Source organism: Chrysemys picta, chromosome 24, assembly GCF_011386835.1.
Source record: "Chrysemys picta bellii isolate R12L10 chromosome 24, ASM1138683v2, whole genome shotgun sequence".
Taxonomy (NCBI): Eukaryota; Metazoa; Chordata; order Testudines; family Emydidae; genus Chrysemys; species Chrysemys picta.
The window spans coordinates 1,414,522-1,430,393 of NC_088814.1; the positions used below are offsets into that span (position 1 = coordinate 1,414,522).

A 15,872-nucleotide genomic window follows, 5' to 3' on the forward strand; every position below is an offset into this window, starting at 1 on the left:
AGGAGGGCCCCAAGGATGTGGGGGTACACCCGTATCTGCCCACTGAGGTATTGATGGGGGGGGACCTGGAGAACTGGCCAAGCAACCCCCAAAAGGCACTGGTTGTGACCCGCAGTCAGAGCCGGCGAGGGGCCCTGCGCCCTGGCCTTGGGGGGGGTGCCTTGCCTGAGGCGCAGGACCCTAACCTGGTGGGGAGGGAACGCCCAGGGACGCGGCTCAGGGAGGCTGCAGCTTCGGACCCAGCGGGCGAGAAAGAGCAGGTGGCCATCCCTGTCCCAGCTGCTGAGTTCCAGGCCGAGTTACAGAGAGACCCCTCCTTGCGGAAGATAAGGGACCTGGCCGACCTCAATGCGGTACAGACCATGGAACGAGGTGGCCGGAAAAGGTTCCTGTGGGAGAAGGGGTTCCTGTACCGAGAATGGGCTCCCCCAGGGAAAATGGAGTCAGGGGGGATCAGGAGGCAGCTGGTGGTACCCCAGAAGTATCGCCGCCAGCTGCTGTGCCGGGCCCATGACATTCCCCTCTCAGGGCACCAGGGAACCTGGCGTACCCAGCAGAGGCTGCTACGGAGCTTTTACTGGCCTGGGGTCTTTGTTACTGTCTGACAGTACTGCGGATCCTGTGACCCCTGTCAGAGGGGGAGGAAGGCCTGGGACAAGGGGAAAAGAGCTTTAGGACCCTTGCCCAGCATAAAGGATCCTTTCCAGAGGGTGGCCAAGGTTAAAAGGGCGGCTCTAAACCAAGAGAGCCCAAAGCACAGACCTCCAGACTGGAGCGCTGGGAGAAGACCACAGCCCAGTTGGAACCCCAGAGGTATGGGGGTGGGAAAAGGGCACAGGCCGCATAAACCTTCCCACATGCGAACTGCGAGTGCCATCAAGCACCCCCGAACTAAGGGGGGGCGTGGAACGGAAGGGGCCTGGTGTAACTCCCACCAAGGAACTGGAGGGATGCGGGGGCATCCATGGGAACGGGGGTAGGTTCGAACTTCCCCGGGTCACTGGCTAAAGTGACCCTGCTCAGTTCGGTCTCGAAGGGGGGAGAGATGTGACGAACTGGGACTGTTCTTGCTGGGGTGTGTGAATGCTGACAGGGGAGTGTGACTAGGATGGTCTGCATCGGGGGATGGGAGCCGGCCCAAGGGAACATACCTGAGCTTGTAACATGAGAACCCAGGAGGGGGTTGGAGGTCAGATGACTCCGGGGCCCGGGAAACTGAACAAAGGCTGTGGGAGGGGTCGCTGAAGGCAGAGTGCTGGAAGCAGGCTGGAAGGAGGCTGGAGAGATGGCTGGGAGGCAGAGATGGCTCTGACCCCCCAAAGGGGGGGGGGCTGGGATGCCCTGGGACCCCAAGCTGGACCTAACTGAGGGGGGCCCTGTTGTCTGTGCCTGCAAGACCTGTCTTGGACTGTGTTCCTGTCATCCAAATAAACCTTCTGCTTTACTGGCTGGCTGAGAGTCATGGTGAATCGCAGGAAGCCGGGGGTGCAGGGCCCTGAGTTCCCCAATACTCCGTGACAGTGCCTCTGCCGGCCGATGTGCCTGGCTCCTGTCGCCGTGTTCCCCTGGCCCTTTCTGCTCCGTCACGTTGGAACGCTGAGCAGCATGACCCCAGCCCCTGGGTCTGGGGGCAAAGGCCGGGCCCGGTGCGGTGGTGTCTTCCAGCAGCTGGCGTAGGAGCACCTAGAGTGGGGAGGGACAGGCGTGAGATCGAGAGCCGGGGGCTCCCAAGTACTGATCCCAGTTCCGCCGGGGGCCTGACGCGTGGCCTGGGACCAGTCCCTTCCCTGGTCAGATCCCCAGCTGGGAGCTGTCCCCTGAGTGCATGGGGGTGCAGGGAGAGGTGCTAACAGCCAGATCCTCGGAGCACCCGCAGCTCCCAGCACACTCGACAGCATCTGCGAGGGCTGGTGCTCTGGGAATGGGATTCTGGTCTCCCGGAAGCGGAGACATCCCTGGCCCTTTGCCGGGGAGCCTTCGTGGGCATGGCGCCACACTGCGCGTTGTGCGCAGCGGTGCGGCCAGGGAAGTGCGCGCGGCTCTGCTGGTTTAAGTGGTGCTTCAACCTCCTGCAATTCTCCCGGGATGCTCGGCTCATTGCCACCAGCAAAGGCTGCTCTGGCATCCAAGTGACTCGTGCTGAAACACCTGCTGCCTTCCGACAGGTTACTCGTCAAGTTCCCTGAGCTGAACTACCAGCTGAAGATTAAAGTTTGCATTGACAAGTGAGTATCGCGCTCTGGGCTGGGGTGGAGTCGCTGAACAAAGGGGCAAGCCGAGGCCATGGGCTCTGCCCGGGCACCAGCCTCTCCTGGGGGAATCCAGCACGAGCGAGGGCTCCGTGGGCACGGGGGAGGGAACGTGGCCCTCGTTCGGGTGCCCTTTGGGTGCTGGGGTCAGAGGGCACATGAGCTGTCCGCACCAAGTCAGGGCCCCTTGGGAGCTGCGGTGCCCACCTGGGTGGGGGGATGTAAATGGGACGTGCCCTCCACTCCGGAGCGAACCAACACTGCGCCTCTCTCTCCTCTGCAGGGACTCTGGTGACGTTGCCGCGCTCCGGGGGTAAGTGGAGCCAATGCGTCTCGTCTTTCTCCGTCCCCGATGCGCGCGTTGTCCTGCCCCCTGCGCTGTTGCTGGGCTCTGGGGAGTCCTAACCGTCCTTCTCCCCCTCCAGGTCCCGGAAGTTTAACATCCTGGGAACGAACACCAAGGTCATGAACATGGAGGAGTCGAACAACGGCAGCCTGTCGGCGGAGTTCAAGCACCTGGTGGGTAGCTGGCCTGGGCCCCGGCCCCGTAGCTGGCCTGGGCCCCGGCCCCGTAGCTGGCCTGGGCCCCGGCCCCGTAGCTGGCCTGGGCCCCGGCCCCGTAGCTGGCCTGGGCCCCGGCCCCGTAGCTGGCCTGGGCCCCGGCCCCGTAGCTGGCCTGGGCCCCGGCCCCGTAGCTGGCCTGGACTTTAGCTTGTCCCTTCTCTTTGCAGACGCTGCGGGAGCAGAGGTGCGGCAACGGGGGCAGAGCCAACTGCGACGTGAGTGTCCGAGCCTGCGTGCGTGGCCAGAGATGCGGCCTGGGGGGCCCTGAAGGAGACCCCTCTGGTCCCCTCCCTCTGGGCTGGGAGAGCTCCCACCAGTCCCTCCCCCTGGGCGGCCCCTCCAGAGCTCACTGTGGAGTTCTCTTCTCCAGACTGTCTGTAGGGAAGGCAAAGCCACACCACAGTGGGCCCCTGCAAAAGGGGTCAAGCCTGAGTACCCACAGGGCATCTGGGGTGAATGGGCCGCTGCTGGCCTCGCTGTGCCCAGGTGCCGGCCCACTGGCGCCCATGCGGCTCTGTGACCCAGAGCAGCGCCTGGTCTGTCAGCTGCCAGGCCCACAGGGGTGCGGGGGAAGCCGGTGTCCTCTGAACATCCTGTCGCACTCCCAGGCCTCCCTGATCGTCACGGAGGAGCTGCACCTCATCACCTTCGAGACCGAGGTCTATCACCAGGGCCTGAAGATCGACCTGGAGGTGAGTCCTGTGGGAATCGCTGCTGGGCGGAGCTTCCCGCCCCCGCTGCCCCCGGCGGGAGCAGTAGGGGGTCGCCCAGCCCAGCTGGGAAGGTGCTGCCGGCTTCCCCCTCAGATAAACGGCCCGCTTCTCCGATTGCTTGTCCAGGCCTGTGGGAGCAAAGGCCCCTCCTGTGGGAACGCAGAGCATTAGGCAGAGCGCCGTCTCTCTCCTCGATCGCTGCCTTCGCGAGGCTCCCAGGAGGAGACGGGCGAGGGGAGCCAGGACGCTGCTGTGGCCTTAGCACTGGGTGAAGCCGCTCATGGCAGGGAGAGCGCGCTAGAGACGAGGCTGCGCTCGCATTGGGGACCCATGGCAGGGCGCAGCCAGACAGCTCGGCTTGCAGAACGCTGTAGGGCCTGGGGCGGGAGATGGGGCCGGGGCAGGCGGTATCCGCAGGGGCCTAAGGAAACAACCGTGTCTCGTCTCTCTAGACCCACTCGCTGCCCGTCGTGGTCATCTCCAACATCTGCCAGATGCCCAACGCCTGGGCGTCCATCCTGTGGTACAACATGCTGACAAACAACCCCAAGGTACGTGCCCGGCCTGCCCAGCGGTGCCCGGCCTGCCCAGCGGTGCCCGGCCTGCCCAGCGGTGCCCGGCCTGCCCAGCGGTGCCCGGCCCGCCGCGTGGCCCCTGAGGGGCTACCCCGAGAGCGTCTAGCTGCCTGGGCCTGACCGCTCCAGGTCAGACTCGTGTGAAACATCCGCCGAACCCAAGTCTGTGCGCCGCATGTCGGCAGCGCTTTGAGTGGGCGTGCTGGGCCCGGGGGGATGCATGGCTGGCCTGCCTGAGCCCGGTCACTTGTGCGAGGGCTGAGTCTGCACTGGTCTGTCGCGTGGTCGGTGGCCGCAGCCTGGGGCTGGAGCCGTAGGAACCCCCTGTAATGGGGACTGGGCTAGGATCTAGAGGGCCCAGCTGAGATCGGGGGGCCCTGGTGCTGCACGTAGACAGTGACAGTCCCTGCCTCAGCGCTTCCCAGCCACCCAGACGAGGCAGAGAGGAGAAGAGGGGAAACTGAGTCACGGCAAGAGGCAGTTGCTGGCCTGAGGTCTCATCCGCAGGTGGTAGAAGCGCTGCCCACAGGACGGCACCCTGTCAAAGGAGGCTGGGGGTCGGGCTGGGCAGCGTCCCCCTGTGGGCTGACCGCTGCAAGCTGGTGCGTTTCCCGGCGTCTGTCGGCGTCGCCCACAGGGAGGTTTCGTTTCCTCCCACAGAACGTGAACTTCTTCACCAAGCCCCCGATCGGCACGTGGGACCAGGTGGCCGAGGTTCTGAGCTGGCAGTTCTCCTCCACCACCAAGCGGGGGCTCAGCATCGAACAGCTGACCACGCTGGCCGAGAAACTCCTAGGTAACCTGCCCTGCCCGTGGATTCTAAACCCCTTAGGCAGGCGGGCTCTCATGAGGGGTGTGGGCTCTGTCCCTGGGCTAGGGGGATGCTGTACCAATGCTTGGGGACCCAGGCAGTGAGTGCGAGAGAGAGGGGCTTGTGGCTGGCGTCCTTCCAGCCGGGGAGAGCTGGGTGTTGGTGTGGGGGGGTGAAACTCAGCAGGAGACCCAGGCCCAGGTGAGCCTGGCCTGCCCTGCCCGGGCGGCTCTCAAGACATGGCAGGATCCCTGCCAAGTGACGCAGGCCGAAGGCAGAGGCTGAGTTTGTTCCCGGCCTGACTCGCTAGCCGGGAGCGCGGCGGCAGCAGTGTGGCGTGTGGGACTCTGGGGTCGGGCTCGGTTCAGGGACCCGTGGAAAACCTGTTTGTTAAGGAAATCTCTCCAGTGCTAACAACCTGCTCTGCTCCCACCCTAGGGCCAGGCGTCAACTACTCCGGCTGCCAGATCACGTGGGCCAAGTTCTGCAAGGTGAGAACTGCCCCGCGCCCCACCCCACGTGCCCCTCCCCGGCCTGCGCTGACCTGGCCTCTCTCTCCTCCGCAGGAAAACATGGCCAGCAAAGGGTTTTCCTTCTGGGTCTGGCTGGACAACATCATCGACCTGGTGAAGAAATACATCCTGGCGCTGTGGAACGAAGGGTGAGCCGTGGCCACAAGCCCTGGGGACTCTGCAGCTGGGGGGGGCCTGGGTCCTGGGGACGGAGGGGCTGAGACAGGAGCTGTAAGGTGGCGGTGGGGGTCTATGACTCCCGAAGCCTGGGACGTTTTCCCTAACGCCAGCCCCTGTGAGCTCCCCTGGGCTCTGAGCCATCCTGGGGCCCTTGGCCGTTACTGAACTTTGTTTCAGGAGCTGATGAGATTAGAAATGGGGGGTGCACGCTTTACTGGGGGGGTGGGGGGCATTGGCCCTGGGAACAGCTCAGCCAGGGCCGCGGTGCAGGCTTTGAACCAGGACTGGGGGTCTCTCCCTGAAACGTGCCCTAGCTCTGCTCCACGCTGTGGGCTGGATGCTGGAGCCGGGTGGGATTTCTGGCCTGCGCGGTGCCAGTCAGCCCGGGGGCTCGGCTGGTCCTTTCTGGACTGAGCGCTGGGAAGCTCTGCAGCCGACGTCCGGCCCTCAGGACACGCGAGCCGGCCCGTTAGCCCTGGCAGTGTGGCCCCGTGTATCAGATTGGCAGCCCATTCTGAGGATGCACGTGGGGGCTGGACCACGGCTCCCTCCTTCCCTCCCGGCCGCGGCATTGGCTGCATGGTGACAACTCTCAGGAAGAACCGTTCTGTGGTCAATGGATCTGTCTCGGCCAACGCCCAGGGGCAAATCAGTCCCTGGAGAAAGTTCCTCTCCTAGTCGCTTCAGATCATCCTCAGGCCCCCTGGCACCGCGCCTAGCAACCGTCCGCAGCAGTGGGGCAAGGGATCCCTTCCGCCACTAACGCGCAGCCCCAGCCGCGGCTGGCGGGTCCGGTCCTGCAGTCGCTGTGCCGGTGGGCCTGGTCCTGCGGCCGCAGGGCTCGGGAGGTGGGGGCGGGAGCCGGCGATAGAGCTGATCGCCATGTTGCTCAGCGCTGTCTCCCCTCTGCCAGGTACATCATGGGGTTCATCAGCAAGGAGCGGGAACGCGCCATCCTGAGCACCAAGCCGCCAGGCACCTTCCTGCTGCGGTTCAGCGAGAGCAGCAAGGAGGGGGGCATCACCTTCACCTGGGTGGAGAAGGACATCAGCGGTACGGAGCTCGTAGGGCCGGTCGCCGAGCCGGGGGGAGTCGCGTGGCCCCGTTACTGTGGAGCAAGGAGCTCGTGATCGTAGCACGTCTTTGCCCTGCCCTGCCATCAACTCTGCCACCCAGCAGTCGGCCAGGGTCACGGGGGCTTGAACCCCGCTCTCCGAGTCCCCGGCCAGCGCTCTAAACACTGCCCCTCCTCCCCCCTGACCGGTCACATGAGCCGTGCTGAGCACCTGGTGCTGCCAGGAACGGGGGGTGTTCTGCACCTCCCCGGAACCTGCATCCCCGGGCTCCGTGCCCAGAACCTGCCTCTCTTGCGCCGCTGGGTGGGCTGTCTCTGTTCCTGGTGGTTCTGCGGGGCGTTTCCCAAGGGAGCCAGGGACGGGCCCGCATGAAACACTGCCTCCTCCTCCAGGGAAAACCCAGATCCAGTCCGTGGAACCGTACACCAAGCAGCAGCTCAACAGCATGTCGTTTGCGGAAATCATCATGGGCTACAAAATCATGGATGCCACCAACATCCTGGTCTCGCCCCTGGTCTACCTGTACCCAGACATCCCCAAGGAGGAAGCCTTTGGCAAATACTGTCGCCCGGAGAGCCAGGAGCACCCTGAAGCTACGGACTCAGGTAGTCGTTGACATTCCGCCCCTGCTGTCTCTGGCCAGTGGCTGGCGGGAGCTCTGCAGAGCGGGAGCGTCGGGGAGATCCGGCAGCCGCTAACGACCAGTGTCACGATGGCAGGGAGCTGCCTCCCTGCCTGGAGTGATGCTTCCTGTGCTCGTGGGTAGAGAAGCCGGCCCGTCTGCGGCTGGCCGGGTATCCCCAGAGCGGGGCCGACTGGGCCAGGACAGACGGTGTTCAACTAACCTGCTCTTCTCCCCACAGGCACTGCGCCATACCTGAAGACCAAGTTCATCTGTGTCACCCCGTAAGTGTTCTCCGAGGAGGCTGCTGCCGGGGGGTGTCTGAGCACAGGGTTGCGCTGCTCCGTAGGGGCCACGACAGACTGTGAGAGCCAGATTCTGTTGTGTTCTGGTGCAGCGAGGCCAAGATCCGGCCCTGTTGGGCTGGGTGCTGCGCAGATGCCCCGTCCCAAGGAGCTCAGAGACTCGCCGGCTCAGCCCTGCGGGGGGACGGGGGGGAGGGGGGGTGTCTCCCCATTTTGGAGAAGTGGGACCCAAAGGCACAGGGTCACCCAGAGCTGGGAATTGATCCTTCCCGTGTGAGAGCCCCCCTCCCACGCAGGCCCAGCTCCGTCCAGCACTAAGCAGCCCCGCTGCAGCGGTGATGGACACGGCTCTCGGCCTCTCATGGCTTCTCTTGTGCTGTCTCCCTCCCCACCCGCTACAGAACAACCTGCAGCAACACCATCGACCTGCCCATGTCCCCGCGCACTCTGGACTCGCTCATGCAGTTTGGCAATAACAGCGAGGGAGCGGAGGCCAATGCAGGAGGCCAGTTTGGTAAGTGGGCAATGCCTGGCCCCCTCAGTGCCCCCGGGCAAGGGGCCTCCGATCACTTAGAGCCGGCAGGGGACTCCGGGTCTGGTGCCAGCCCCCTCCAAGAGCCCAGGCTCACCTTAGACCCTTCCCGGCCTGGTGCCTCCCCAGGTGGGAGAGGCGTGTTGTGTCTAGGGGCTCCCCCCATCTGACTGGCCCCTGTCCCTCTTTCCCTGCAGAGTCTCTGACCTTCGACATGGAGCTGACTCCGGAGTGTGCTGCCTCGCCCATGTGAGGGCCACGCGCCCTGCTCCGCGTCTCGACAACTCTTGCTTCCCGGCTCCAAGTCATTCCCTCGTCCTGCTAGGTCATGCGTTCGCTCCGTGCCCCAGAGCGTCCCCGGGCTGCTCCCGGGGGAGAGACGTCGGCCTGGGGGGTCCCAATCAGCTCGCGGCTGTCTAACTGGAGCACCTAGCCGGCGCTCGGAGGTGGTGCCAGGGGGCTGGGGGGAGGGAACCTTTTTTTTCTATTTCCTTCCATAACAAACGTTTTCTGCTCGATCAAGTGCCTGTTAGCATCTGACTGCCGCCTCCATGCGTGCAAAGCGCTTTCCAGACCTCCTGCGGCGCTGCCAGACGCCCCTTTCCCAGCTCGTCCCTCGCTAACGTCCAAATCCCCCCAGGATTTCAACCAACAGCCACTTCTTTGAGGCAGCCGGGAAAGGAGCCTGGGAACCCGGCAGTCCTAACACCAAGAGCTTTAGCTAGTCGGCCTAGGGGTGAGGAGTGCAGAGAACGCGCCGGGCTGATCTGACTCGGGCACTAGTCCGTGTCGAACGAAGGGGCTGCCAAGCGACTTCCCCCTACAGGCAGGTTATTCCAGAGGGGTTGTGCCTCCCAGGAGGCACTTGGTTCTGGGCTCCAGGAAAGGCCGGAGGCTGGGCTGGACGGGACGGGCCGTCAGCCCAGGTGCTGGGCTAACAGGTGGCCCGACCAATCTGTCTCCAACGTGGGGAGCGGTTGTCCTGGCCCCTGAGCTGGAGTCGACTGCGAATGGCGCGGTTCAGCTCCTTGCCCGTCTGCCAGGGCTCAGGTTAGACCCAGCATGGGCGATGAGCAAGCCAGACACCCGCCTCCCCCTCCAGGCAGCCCCCTGGAAATCGGCCTGCCCTGTGTGCCGGGGCTGCGGGGGGATCTCCAGCGAGCAAGACCATGGTTCTCTCTCTGGTGCACCGAATCCACATACTGGCTGCCGTCCCCATGCTCCCTGATCCCACGCAGCTGGGTCCTTCCTCCAGGTGGTCACTGCAGTGACAGTGGGGTGCCCTCGGTTACCGCTCCGCTCTCTGGTGTAACCCAACTGCCCCCCATCCCTGCCCCGGCTGCTGGGCCCCGAATCAAACGCAGTGTCCTTGGCGCTCTCCAGCCAGAGTTGAAACCCCACAGACCTGCAGGGCCTGCTGGCGCCAGTTCTCCGCGGCCTGCCAGCCCCAGTCCCGTCGGGCTGAGAGCAGAAACACACAGTGGCAGGCGCTAAACACACCTGGGGGGCTTTGCCCTTCGTTTCAGTCTGAGGTTGTTTTTTCAGCGATAAGCTAGCAGGCTGGATGGCCTAGGAGAGTCAGCAGCCCGCGGTGCGGGGGGAGGGCTGCAGGAGGAAAGCTAACGACTCTTCTAGCCTCTGCCGGAAACGTGCCAAATTGGCCAGCAAAGTGTTGTGGGTCAGAGAAGGTGGATCTCCTGCATGGAGCCTGGGTCGCCCTGCAGCTAGGCCGGGCGACTGTATGAAGCCATTACACACAGACAGTTCTACGCTGTACGTAACCAAGCGCCATGCTTTGAATGTCTCAGGCTTAATGGATCACAGTATTGAATCAGCACGCGCTGCTGGTGGGCGAGGGGAGCGGGGGTGCAGAGCAAGAACCGTCTGCATTTTCCAGTGTGGTCTAAACCCAGGCTTCTAGACGCTTGTGGGTGTTTCCTTTTCTTAACCCAGAAGCCTGGAGAAGCCCCAGGCCAGGGCGGCAGCAAGCGCCCGTTCTGAGCTGCTGCTCCAGGCCCTACACCATGGGCAGCCTTTGCACGGGGCTAGCGCTCTGCACTAGTGCACGGCGTGGGCTCACGCTCACTGAACTGGCCCTTTGGTGCAGACCTAGGTGCTCAGATGAGGTGAATACTGTTTGCTGACCCGGGTTTATTTCTTAACACAATAGCCGCCTCCTTCCACCACCACCTCCCCCCCTGCCTCTCTGCTTCTCCATGATCCAGCCGCCTCGGGCCTGTACGTCCCCTAGTGACGCTCAATACTGTAAAGATTTTATTTTTTGTATATTTTATTGCTGTATTTACAGGCTTTAACTTTCTCCTAAATAAAGGTGCTAAAGCAACAGTGCGCTCCAGCTGGATTCATCTCTAAGCAGTCACTCAAACTCTGTCGGGTTAAATGCAAAAACCAGGGGCAATAAGAACGGCCAGACTGCGTCAGACCAATGGTCCATCTACCCCAGTCTCCTGTCGGCTAGCAAAGCCCAGTGCCCGGTGCTTCAAAGGGAATTACTAGAACAGGGTAACTTTATCGAGGGATCCTTCCCGTCAGCCAGTCCCAGCTTCTGGTAAACAGGCGGAGGGGACACCCAGAGCATGAGGTTGTGTCCCTGACCATCTTGGCTAATAGCCACTGGTGGACCTGTCCTCCATGAATTTAGCTAGTTCTCTTTTTGAACTCTGTTCTCATTGTGGCCTTCACAACATGTCCTGGCAGAGTTCCCCAGATGATGGCGCAGTGCCTGACGTACTTTGGTCTGTTTTAAACCTGCTGCTATTAATTTCACTGTCTGACCCCTGGTTCTTGTGGTATGTGAAGGGTAAAGAACACTTCCTCCACGCAAGTCATTTTAGAGACCTCTCTCATAGCCCCCTGTAGCTGTTTCTTTTCCAGTCTGAACAGTCCCCGTCTTTTCAGTCTCTCCTCAGAGAGAAGCTGTTCCGTACTCGTAGACATTTTTGTAACCTTAGAAATGTAAAAGGTTCAGAAAAGGTGTGACGAACTGGGACTGTTCTTACTGGGGTCTGTGACTGCTGACAGGGGAGTGTGGCTAGGATAGTCTGCATTGGCGGATGGGAGACTGACCGACGGAGAATACGTGAGCATGTAACGTGAGAACCCAGGAAGGGGTTAGAGGCCAGGTGACACCTTTGCCCGGGAAACTGAACAAAGCCTGTGGGAGGGGTCGCTGAAGAGAGTTTTCAGAAGCTGGCTGGAGAGATGGCTGGGAGGCAGACGGGGCTCTGACCTCCCAAGGGGCTAGGGTGCCCTGGGACCCCAAGATGGACCCAACTGAGGGGGGTCCTGTTGTCTGTGCCTGCAAGACCTGTCTTGGACTGTGTTCCTGTCGTCTAAATAAACCTTCTGCTTTACTGGCTGGCTGAGAGTCATGGTGAATCGCAGGAAGCCGGGGGTGCAGGGCCCTGAGTCCCCCATACTCCGTCACAAAAGGGTACCTTTTTCTGAGATGGGGTGACCAGATCTGCACGCAGTAGTCAAGGAGTGGGCATACCACTGATTTATATAGTGGCATTATGATATCATCTGTCTTATTCATAGAATCATAGAATATCAGGGTTGGAAGGGACCTCAAGAGGTCATCTAGTCCAACCCCCTGCTCAAAGCAGGACCAATTCCCAACTAAATCATCCCAGCCAGGGCTTTGTCAAGCCGGGCCTTAAAAACCTCCGAGGAAGGAGACTTCACCACCTCCCTAGGTAACGCATTCCAGTGCTTCACCACCCTCCTAGTGAAATAGTGTTTCCTAATATCCAGCCTGGACCTCCCCCACTGCAACTTGAGACCATTGCTCCTTGTTCTGTCATCTGCCACCACTGAGAACAGCTGAGCTCCATCCTCTTTGGAACCCCCCTTCAGGTAGTTGAAGGCTGCTATCAAATCCCCTCTCATTCTTCTCTTGTGGAGACTAAACAATCCCACTTCCCTCAGCCTCTCCTCATAAGTCATGTGCTCCAGACCCCTAATCATTTTTGTTGCCCTCCGTTGGACTCTTTCCATTTTTTCCACATCCTTCTTGTAGTGTGGGGCCCAAAACTGGACACAATACTCCAGATGAGGACTCACCAATGTCGAATAAAGGGGAACGATCACGTTCCTCGATCTGCTGGCAATGCCCCTACTTATACAGCCCAATATGCCGTTAGCCTTCTTGGCAACAAGAGCACACTGTCGACTCATATCCAGCTTCTCGTCCACTGTGACCCCTAGGTCCTTTTCTGCAGAACTGCTACCTAGCCATTCGGTCCCTAGTCTGTAGCAGTGCGTGGGATTCTTCCATCCTAAGTGCAGGACTCTGCACTTGTCCTTGTTGAACCTCATCAGGTTTTTTTCGGCCCAATCTTCTAATTTGTCTAGGTCCCTCTGTATCCGATCCCTACCCTCTAGTGTATCTACCACGCCTCCTAGTTTAGTGTCATCTGCAAACTTGTTGAGAGTGCAGTCCACACCATCCTCCAGATCATTAATAAAGATATTAAACAAAACCGGCCCCAGGACCGACCCTTGGGGCACTCCGCTTGAAACCGGCTGCCAACTAGACATGGAGCCATTGATCACTACCCGTTGAGCCTGACGATCTAACCAGCTTTCTATCCACCTTACAGTCCATTCATCCAGCCCATACTTCTTTAACTTGGCGGCAAGAATACTGTGGGAGACCGTATCAAAAACTTTGCTAAAGTCAAGGAATAACACATCCACTGCTTTCCCCTCATCCACAGAGCCAGTTATCATAGAAGGCAATTAGGTTAGTCAGGCATGACTTCCCCTTGGTGAATCCATGCTGACTGTTCCTGATCACTTTCCTTTCCTCTAAGTGTTTCATAATTGATTCCTTGAGGACCTGCTCCATGATTTTTCCAGGGACTGAGGTGAGGCTGACTGGCCTGTAGTTCCCGGGATCTTCCTTCTTCCCTTTTTTAAAGATGGGCACTACATTCGCCTTTTTCCAGTCATCTGGGACCTCCCCTGATCGCCATGAGTTTTCAAAATAATGGCTCTGCAATCTCGCCCACCAACTCCTTTAGCACCCTCGGATGCAGCGCATCCGGCCCCATGGACTTGCGCACATCCAGTTTTTCTAAATAGTCCTGAGCCACTTCTTTCTCCACGGAGGGCTGGTCACCTTCTCCCCATATTGTGCTGCCCAGTGCAGCAATCTGGGAGCTAACCTTGTTCATGAAGACAGAGGCAAAAAAATCATTGAGTACATTAGCTTTTTCCACATCCTCAGTCACTAGGTTGCCTCCCTCATTCAGTAAGGGGCTCACACTTTCCTTGATTTTCTTCTTGTTGCTAACATACCTGAAGAAACCCTTCTTGTTACTCTTAACATCTCTTGCTAACTGCAACTCCAAGTGTGATTTGGCCTTCCTGATTTCACTCCTGCACGCCTGAGCAATATTTTTATACTCCTCCCTGGTCATTTGTCCAATCTTCCACTTCTTGTAAGCTTCTTTTTTGCATTTAAGATCAGTAGAAATGATCTATTTCTTTCCTCATGGTATTATTTCCTAGTATTATTCGCTTTTTTGACAGCTGTTGCATATTGAGTGGATGTTTTCAGAGAACTATCCACCGTGACTCCAAGAGCTTGAAGTGGTAACAGCTAATTTAGATCCCATGATTTTGTAGGGAGAGCTGGGATTGTTTTTCCAATGGGCGGTGCTCTGCATTTAGCCGCAAGGCAGCCCCAGTGGCCCGGGCTTCGCTCCAGTCGGCTTTAAAGCGAGGGGGGTGAGCTGCATTGTAAACACCAAGACAAATGAAGCCTCTATCCCTACGGTGGCTGCTTCTCCACATCTAGAAAGAGCAGAACTGGGGCTTCCTGGGCAGGCCTGGCTCCTTGACGAACGAACGAGGAGTGGAGGCTGCGGCCTGGGGGTCTGCCCAGCAGCCAGGAAAACCTGTGTATTTCCAGCCTGCCGCTGGCTTTTCCAAACTCTCTGCCCCCAGGGAGCCAGAGCCCAGCCCTGCTCTGCCAGCCACTAACAGCCCTGGGAGGAGCCTGGCCCCAGCCTTGGGCACTGAACGTTGCAGGTGGTGCCCCAGGCCAGGCCCAGAACCCAGCTGTCCCTTGACTGGCCCCTCCACCCCAGAAGCTGGGGGCTAGGCAAGGCTATTGCCATGCCAGAGCGGGAGCTCCAGGGCCTGAAAGTCCAGCCAAGGGAGAGGGGAGGGCCCGGGGCGGTGCACAAGCTGTTTGGATTGGCTTTTACCACCCTGGGCACGTCCCCGTCTGCGGGCAGTATTGGCCTCGCCGCCAGCTCCCTGCCCAGGGCGGGGCCAAGGCAGAGCAGCCCCAGGACCAGAGCATTTGGCTTCTACCTGGAGGGCTCGAGCCGAGCGGGTGCCTTGCTGCTGCCCTGCCACGGCTGCCCGTTCCCTCTCCATGGTCCCCCAGGGAACCTCCCCTGCTTTCCTGGGCAGGGGCCACGGGCCAGGTGTGGGCGCAGCAGCTCACCAGCACCACCTCCTGCCCCAGGGATGTATTGCGGTTTAGAGCCTCCACTCGCTCATGCCCGCAGCAGTCACCTGCCCCGAGCCCAGGGCTGGGGCCGGTTCTTCCCTTCCACTGAGGCGCTGGGGGGGGGAGAGCTCTTGGATTTGCTGGGGGGGATGGAGGAAGGTCCCTGTGGACAGTGTCCCCATGTATAAAAGGGGGTGCTGGGTGTGAGGGAGAGAGCAGCGGGGGCACAGGGCCGGAGCCCAGATGCCTGTTACTGGCAGGCCAGCAGCATGGGCAAGGGGCTATTCACAGCACGGGGGGGGCTCACCTGTGCGAGAGGGCGCCCTGCAGGTTTGACGGTGGGGGGGCTTAGCTGCTCTGGCAGCAGGGAGGTGCTCCATGGCCCCTTTGCAAAGGAGCTGCCGGAGGAGCGGGTGCCCCAGCTCCCGAAGGCCCTTTGGGTGTCCAGCCGCGCCAGTACCTATCGGCCCGGCCCGGCTCAGCAGCAGCTGGGAGTCAGGGCTCAGCCCAGCGCATTGTGCAGCCCCCGGCGCAGCCAGGTCTGTGTTCAGACAGGGCCTAGTGCCACTGCAGGGGAGCCGCTCTCGCAGGGCAGGTCACTGCTGCACCCTTGGGTGCCCACCTGCAGGGCTGGGGCAGGAGCAGGGCCCTAGCGCTGTGTTGTGCTGCCACCTCGTGGCAAGCCAGAAAGCTGCAGCCGAGCTAAGGGGCCCAGCTGTTCTGCTGGCCGAGGGGGGCTGAGTTGAGGCTGCTTCGCTTTAGAGCTTGGCCCAGAGCTGGGGGCTGGGGGGGGGTGTCTCCTTTCCCCAGCCCCTGCAGGCCCCCGTTTCCCTCCCTCCCTGTTGGCCCGGGCGGGGGGCCTGGCTGGGAGCCCAGTGACTGCAGCACAGGTGCAAAGGATGCTGGGTGCATGGGCCAGGCCCTGCTCTGTCATGGCCTCCCTGCACCATCTTGGGCCAGTCCCTTAGGGTACAATAGGGACCCCAGCACTGCCCCTTGAGCTCACACACCAGAGGCCCCCCCACCCCCAGCACAGCCGCACGTTGGCTGGGCCCAGCTGCTGGCGCGGGGCAGGCAGAGCTGGGCAGGCTGCTTGGGGGGGCCGGCTAAGAACAGCAGCACCCCGTGCACCCGGCCAGGCCCGCAGCCCCGCGCTGCTGGGGACGGACGGACGGACTGACGCCCCGTGCACCCGGCCGGGCCCGGCCCGCAGCCCCGCGCTGCTGGGGACGGACGGACGGAC

General features: G+C 61.2%; 1 protein-coding gene across 4 annotated transcripts in view; it reads left to right on the plus strand.

Moving 5' to 3' along the window:
* The window catches only part of STAT3 (signal transducer and activator of transcription 3), a 39,012-nt gene extending 28,527 nt beyond the window's left edge, over window positions 1-10,485 (plus strand). For 2 of the 4 annotated variants that reach the window (XM_065577872.1, XM_065577873.1), the window contains exons 11-24: window positions 2,166-2,225; window positions 2,533-2,562; window positions 2,675-2,768; window positions 2,981-3,028; window positions 3,422-3,505; window positions 3,979-4,077; window positions 4,762-4,897; window positions 5,351-5,403; window positions 5,479-5,573; window positions 6,518-6,657; window positions 7,073-7,288; window positions 7,544-7,586; window positions 8,009-8,121; window positions 8,337-10,485. In XM_065577872.1, coding sequence (XP_065433944.1) covers window positions 2,166-2,225; window positions 2,533-2,562; window positions 2,675-2,768; window positions 2,981-3,028; window positions 3,422-3,505; window positions 3,979-4,077; window positions 4,762-4,897; window positions 5,351-5,403; window positions 5,479-5,573; window positions 6,518-6,657; window positions 7,073-7,288; window positions 7,544-7,586; window positions 8,009-8,121; window positions 8,337-8,392 — 1,267 coding nt within the window. In that variant the 3' untranslated portion in view covers window positions 8,393-10,485. The remainder of the gene's footprint in view (window positions 1-2,165; window positions 2,226-2,532; window positions 2,563-2,674; window positions 2,769-2,980; window positions 3,029-3,421; window positions 3,506-3,978; window positions 4,078-4,761; window positions 4,898-5,350; window positions 5,404-5,478; window positions 5,574-6,517; window positions 6,658-7,072; window positions 7,289-7,543; window positions 7,587-8,008; window positions 8,122-8,336) is intronic. The other 2 variants (XM_065577874.1, XM_065577875.1) reach the window with 1 other exon arrangement.
* Window positions 10,486-15,872: the final 5,387 nt, after the last annotated feature.